This window comes from Pinus tabuliformis, chromosome 7 (genome assembly GCF_031772625.1).
Source record: "Pinus tabuliformis cultivar Carrire ecotype Pingquan chromosome 7, CPIR1, whole genome shotgun sequence".
Classification (NCBI taxonomy): Eukaryota; Viridiplantae; Streptophyta; class Pinopsida; order Pinales; family Pinaceae; genus Pinus; species Pinus tabuliformis.
The window spans coordinates 1,415,200,101-1,415,207,405 of NC_142293.1; the positions used below are offsets into that span (position 1 = coordinate 1,415,200,101).

At 30.4% G+C, this 7,305-nt stretch overlaps 1 protein-coding gene across 1 annotated transcript; it reads left to right on the top strand.

Moving 5' to 3' along the window:
• Positions 1-1,733: 1,733 nt before the first annotated feature.
• On the top strand, positions 1,734-3,763 carry LOC149252956 ((R)-mandelonitrile lyase-like). The gene is made up of 4 exons (XM_089454319.1): positions 1,734-1,833; positions 1,926-2,597; positions 2,705-3,557; positions 3,724-3,763. Exons 1-4 carry the CDS (start codon positions 1,734-1,736, stop codon positions 3,761-3,763), a joined length of 1,665 nt encoding a protein of 554 aa, XP_089310445.1.
• Positions 3,764-7,305: the final 3,542 nt, after the last annotated feature.

Here is a 7,305-nt window from a genome sequence, read left to right on the forward strand (position 1 = left end):
TTATTAATTTATTTTATAGTAAAATAAAAGATTTTTACTCATTTTATGTTTTAGATTTTTTTTTTATTTAAAAATCATTTATATTAAAAAATGAATAAAATAATTTTTTTATTGTTAAAAAGATATTAATATTAATTAATTAATTTATTACATATTAAATAAAAAAGTTTTATTAATTTATTAATTTGATGTTTTATGTTTTTAAATTTTGCTTAATTAAGATTTTTATTATTAGAAAATAAAATAAAAAGTAATTGTTATTAAAATTATTTGATAATAAAATAACTATATATAATTATGAATATAATAGTTTAAATATTTTAATTTATTAATTATCTTTGTTTTGAAATTAGTATGTTTTTTGTTTTTTGTTTATACATTAGGTGTTTATATGGTCTAGTATGTAAGCTTTCTTTCCATTATCACTCACAATTTGTGTCGTGAAGATGGATCTCTCTAGGATTCAAAACATCAAGAAGAACATAACACTGTGGATGATCCGAATCACAATTTTTTTGTTTATGCATTAGGTGTTTATATGGTCTAGTTTGTAAGCTCCTCCTTCCATCTATCACTCAAAATTTCTGTCTTTAAGATGTATCCCGTGGGATTCGAAACTTCCACAAGAACATAATGCTATGGATGATCTGAATTACAATTTTCCAAAAAACAACGACAAAAGCTTAAGATCTAACAATATTATAACAATATATAAATATAAATATAATAATAATATTCACAATATAATTAGAAATATAATTAATTTAAATATGAAGATTTTAAGTAAAATTAGATAAAAGAATGCATTGTGTAACTGTTATAAGTTTTGGAAATTTTGGTAAGAATTTTGATACAATTTTTAGCCAAATTGTGATATTTTGTTGTTTAAAATGAGTTTTTGATTCCACATAAGGATTCACATTATGAAAAATTCCCAAAACACTAGGATTGTGGAGAGCTTACAACTAAAACTCGTAATTCCAAAAAACTAGTATTGGATTTTAGAGAAACTCACCAAAAATATGAAAAACTCCTAAACATAAAAGAATTAGACAACACAATCATAGTGGTAATTGACAAAATTAACTTGTATCAAACTAATACTCCTAATAACTAATTTGATTAAAAATTTAAAAAATATATCAAAATAAAATACATTAAAAAAAACATATAAAATAATTACATTTTTACCACAAGCTCTCTCCACCTTAGTATAGAAAATATACTTTATCCTATCTTATTATTTATATAAACATTTAAACTTAATAAAATTACATAAAAATAACAATAAAAATAAAAAATAAAATTAAATATAAAATTAAATTATAATTATTAATTAAAACCTTTCAAATTACATAGAAATAAAATAAAATTTAAACCAGCTTAAAAGGTTCTACCAAACATCAACAGACATCACAACTTTAGATCCAGTTCAGATACATCTAATCTGATATATAATATAATAATAATTTATTGTATAAAAATAAAAATAACTAACGAATATTATATTTTTCTAGAGACACATTGATAATAATAAATTAATATACGGTTAAATAATAACTAATTAATATCATATTGCGCCTGAATTAGGATTTTCTGGTGTTATTGTTTTGATATACTTCGACACTCTAACTGCAAGCGCTTATAATTATAAATAGCCTGGTATGCAGACCTAAAATGTACCACATCTTCTCAGAAAGAGTGAAGAAGAAGTTGAATTCCTTGTAACGGAAATGCCGATGATAATGGCTCTGAACAATATTCGTGCATGGTTTCAGCTTCTGGTGGTGCTAATGGTGATGAGCAGCAATCAGCAGCAATATTCAGCCACGGGTAAGCGCATGGGATGAATATGATATTTCTTCCTCTACTTTTTGATATGTTATGTTTGAATTAACACTGCCTTCCTGTTTGTTTCTGTTCAGCTGTAGGATCTCCACAATATCCGTATCCGTTCTTGTTTACGAATATGGAAAAAATACATCAAACAAAATTCGATTATATTATAGTTGGAGGAGGAACGGCGGGCTGCCCGCTCGCAACAACCCTCTCTGCTAATTATTCCGTTCTACTACTGGAGAGGGGAGATTCTCCATACGGAGTTCCGGATATCGAGAACGCCGATGCTTTTGGAAAGCTATTGGGCCAGACTGACAATTACACTTCCCCAGCGCAGACGTTTGTTTCAGAGGATGGGGTGTCTCTAGCCAGAGCTAGGGTTCTCGGAGGTGCAACTGCTTTCAATGGCGGCTTATACAGCAGGGCCAGCGCGTATTATGTTCGCAAGATGCATTGGGACGAGCAACTTGTCAAGGAGTCGTATGAATGGGTGGAGAACCAGACTGTGTTTCGACCAGATCACCTCTCGCCTTGGTCCTCGGCTTTCAAAGATGCACTTCTGGAAGTAGGGGTTCTTCCGTACAATGGCTATACGTTGGATCATATGGATGGAACCAAGATCAGCGGCGCCATCTTCGACAACAAAGGCAGAAGACATACGGCAGCAGATCTTCTCAAGTCTGCCAATCGCAACAATATTAAAGTCATCCTCAAGGCTACCGTTAGCAAGATTCTCTTTCATCCCCCAACATCTCCAGGTAATATCATACATTTTCTTTCTTATGACAGCGACATTTATTTAATTATTCTATCATTTACGATGGAGATTGGACTAGTATATTTATAGCCAGATCTGTAAATGTAGGATCATCTGGGAAGCCGAGGGCACGCGGAGTAGAATTCAACATCAGAGGCTTTAATGAATCCTTTCAAGTGTACCTCAATGAACCATCGCCTCCGAGCGAGATAATACTCTCTGCAGGTGCCCTAGGCAGCCCCCAGCTGCTTCTCTTGAGTGGAATCGGTCCAACTAAACAGCTCCGAAAATTCAATATTTCTCCCGTGCTACATTCACCTTTTGTAGGCAAAGGGGTTCAAGACAATCCCCGTGCAACCGCCACCTTGCAGTCCCCCAAACCCCTGGGAATCTCGACCATACAGGCCATCGGAATTATTAACCACTCTCAGACTTTTTTATTTTCCGGCAGCGTCATCCCGCCGGCAAATAACAGCGCATCCCCACAAGCCAAGAACGTGTCTGCTGGAAGAATATTCGAGAAGCTGGCGTATCCACTGTCGAGAGGACAGCTCTGGCTTCGCACCACGGATCCTCGAGACAATCCGGCTGTTCGATACAATTATTATAAACACCCTCACGACCTGCAAAAATGCGCGCATGGCGTGAGGGTGATGGCTAAAATCTTCGAGACACGGTCTCTGCAGAGGTTCACATATCCAGCAGCTAATAATTCCTCTCGTGAGTTTCATTTCATTGGGCCCGCGTTGCCCAAGAGCACGAGCAACGATGCAGCCATGGTTCAGTTCTGCCATGATACGTTGAACACAATGTGGCATTTCCATGGAGGATGTAATGTTGGATCTGTGGTTAACCATCAATATAAGGTAATTGGCGTTGAAAATGTGAGAGTTGTGGATGGCTCAACGTTCAGAGACGCTCCGGGAACAAACACACAAGCCACCATTCTCATGTTCGGCAGGTAATTATAAAAGTTTTAATATTCCAGTGGCGATCTCAACTCTTCTATGTCATATTTTCTAAATATTTGAACTCTGCAATAAATTAACATCTCTATCAATTGATGTGTAGAAATGTGAACCATATTATTATTAAATGTGAGCCAAATATTATTGTTGTGGATGCAGGTATATGGGAGTGAAGATTCTTCAAGAGCGGAAGAAATGAATTTTACTCATTGGCAAGGGTAGTATTGAGTTGGCTTTTGAACGGCATAACCATTGCCTGGCTCTGTTTTATTTTGTGGTTGCTGTGGGTTGTGAGCAATTTAGATAATAAATACACATATTAAGAACATGTGTTGTTTTTTTTTGGAAATTTGTGTTTCTTTTTGGAAATTAATATTGCCAGAAGTGAATAAATATAAATATTAAGAACATGTGTAGTTTTTTTTTTTAAGAAATTAATTTAATTATCTTTTGATTAATATAATATATTAAGAATATAGGTAAGTTTTTTGAAAATTATTATAATTAAGTTTATGTTAATATAAATGGTTAAAAGATTTTAATATATTTGAAAATAAAAAACTTTTATATTTTAATTGAAAATTTTGATAAAAATATATTATTATATATTAAAGAAATCAAAATGTTTTTAAATTTATATTTGATAAGAGATTAAAATGATGTCAACGGTTAAAACTTAAAAACTTAAATTCAATTCAGTCCTTTAAAATTTTGTTAATTAATTAATTTTTAATTTTGTTAATTTATTAATATGAAGTATTTTAATGGAAAATAGTAAAATTAAAGATAAAATAATGTAAAGGGTCAAAATTCAAAATTAGTTCTAAAATTTTGTTACAGTTATCATTTTTTTTATTTGCTATTTTTTTCGTAAACATACCATATTAATATTAACTAAATATTAAGAAATTGTTAGTTATATATATATATATATATATATATATATATATATATATATAACATTAAATTTGTTGTATAAAAAATAAATCATTTTATAATTGGAATTTAAAAATTAATTGATATAATTTTTGTTTTTTAATGTAGTAATAAATTTATCAATTTTTATCATTGTGTATTTTAGGTGCATTGTAAAAAAGGTGAATTGGTTTTTACAAAGAGATATTCTTTTTGTTAAAGTACACATAATTTTGTTTTATTACTGGTGGGAATTTGATGTGAGTGGGCATAATAACAATCACTTCTTTTCCAGAGACAATCACTTCTTTTCATAATTGCATACGGTCCCTCTAAATTATGTGGTGATACTTGAAATCAAAACATTACCATGTTCACTACATTAAATTTGATATCTATCATATACACAAATTTTCTTTGATAAGTTGGATATTAGTGACTTGAAATTTAGGATTTTAAAAACTAATTGACTAATTAAATAATCAAATTTGATTATGAAGTGAATGATTTTCCTTTTAAAGTGATATTCTTTTTCTTATCTATCATGAATACACATGATTTTGTTTTATCACTTATGAAAAGCAGGTTTGGGTGGAGAGGATAACAATGTGTCCTTCTAACTACTCAAGATAACCCAATTCAAAATTGCATATAGATATTATTTTTTCTTATCTATCATGAAGACAGACTATTGTGTTTTATCACTTATGGCAATAGGATTTGGGTGGAGAAGATAACGAGACTCCTTCCAACTACTCAAAGATAAACCTAATTCATAATTGCATATAAATATATTATCTCTAAGTTTTAACATAATACTTGAATTCATAGTAAAAATATTTTTCATGACGAAAGATACAAACCACATCCAAAGATAAAAAAATAAAAATATAATATTTAAGCACTTTATTTAGAGCTTAACTAGGAATTAATTACATGCTTACCTACAAAAAAGTTACACTTTAAATCTCAATTAATTATTTAAGGTCTAAACCATAGTAAAAAAATAATAAATCAAGATTATAATTTTCACCATCTATTTAGAATCAACTAAGACAAAAAAATAAATATTAAATAAAATCTTACTATATCGTTTTTAGAATATATACCTTATTTGAAAAACTATACAACATATTTATAGATTTATACCTATGGCTTTATACTTTCTATATGATAATATCTTTATAAACAAGAAATATATACATGATATAAATAATAATATGTTAGATTTAAATTAGAAATGTATACATGATATAAATAATATAAATAATAATGTGTTAGATTTAAATTGATTAAGAATTAATTTAATGAGATGAATAGTTAACTTAAATATATAAGTCTCATGTTTAAATTTAGTTAATAAATTATGTTTTATTTATTTTAATAAAACATTTAACTAATATATATTATATTATAAATAGTGTTGTTTTGAAAACTAATATTTTTTAATTAAAAAAAATTATAATACATTAACAATATCAACATAAACCAACAAGTCTAGGAATCTGTAATACTGGAATCTATAAAGAAAATGCTACGCTGGCTAGGAATTAGCAATTAATATGAAAACAAAATAACAATTATAGGAGTTTGTAATACTGGAGTCTGTATAGAATATGCTACGCTGGCTAGAAATTGACAATTTCTTGTGAGGTGGTAGGCATATGCATAGAAAGGGCAGGCGGAAACTTGAAGCAAAAATGTAAGGAGGGCCATCAGTGCACTAATTGGTGTCCATACCTCTCACACATATAATTGGTGGTTGGTGGTAGGCATATGCATAGAAAGGCCAGGTGGAAATTTGAAGGAAAAAATGTAACAAGGGGCCATCAGTGCACTAATTGATGTCCAATATTTAGACAAATGTAAATGATATGTGAATACCCCTCACATATATAATTTAAAAACATATAGATGTTTTAAGATGTCAATAATGTTTATTTTGATATTTATTTATATATAATATATAATATACAATATATAATAATAATTAAATAAAATAGTAATTTTATATATTAAAGAAATCAAAATGTTTTTAAATTTCTAATTAATTAGCCTTTAAAATAGTGTGGATGGTCAAAACTTAAAATCAATTCGTTAATTTAAAATTTTGTTATAATTAATTAATTAATTTTTAATTTATTAATATAAAATATTTTAATTAATAAAATAAAAAAAAAAAACTAAAAAATTAAAATTAAAAAAAAGGAGATATAGGCACAGAAATGTAGCTCGGCTATGTGATGATCGAAGATCAAGGAAGGCTCAAGGCTCAAGGTGGGGCCCCATCAAGGCTCAAGGCTCAAGGAGGGCCACCTTTGGTGATTCGTTAAGATGCACTTGAGGCCATCAAAGCTCAAGGATCAAGGGGACCCCATCAAGGCTCAAGGCTCAAGGAGGGGTCTACTCAATGGGGCCCCATCAAGGCTCAAGGCTCAAGGAGGGGTATCCTCAATGGGGCCCCATCCTACCCCAGCTGGCCCCATATATGGTGGGGTAGGATGGGGCCCCATTGAGGATACCCCCCCTTGAGCCTTGAGCCTTGATGGGGCCCCATTGAGTAGACCCCTCCTTGAGCCTTGATGGGGTCCCCTTGATCCTTGAGCCTTGATGGGGCCCCAAGTGCATCCTAACGGATCGCCAAAGGTGCCCCTCCTTGAGCCTTGAGCCTTGAGACTTGATCTTCGATCATCACATAGCCAAGGTACATTTATGTGCCTATATCTTTTTTTTTCCAAATTCAAAAATTCAAAATTTAAAAGTTTGTTATCTTTATTGATTTTTTTTATTTATTATTTTTTTCCATATTAATGAAGTAGCTAAATA

Bases quoted from the DNA above. Each gene is read 5' to 3' on its own strand.
- LOC149252956 (XM_089454319.1), top strand. From the start codon at position 1,734: ATGCCGATGATAATGGCTCTGAACAATATTCGTGCATGGTTTCAGCTT. The intron at 2,598-2,704 runs GTAATATCATAC...CTGTAAATGTAG, and splicing joins TCATCCCCCAACATCTCCAG to GATCATCTGGGAAGCCGAGG. The intron at 3,558-3,723 runs GTAATTATAAAA...TTGTGGATGCAG, and splicing joins ACCATTCTCATGTTCGGCAG to GTATATGGGAGTGAAGATTC.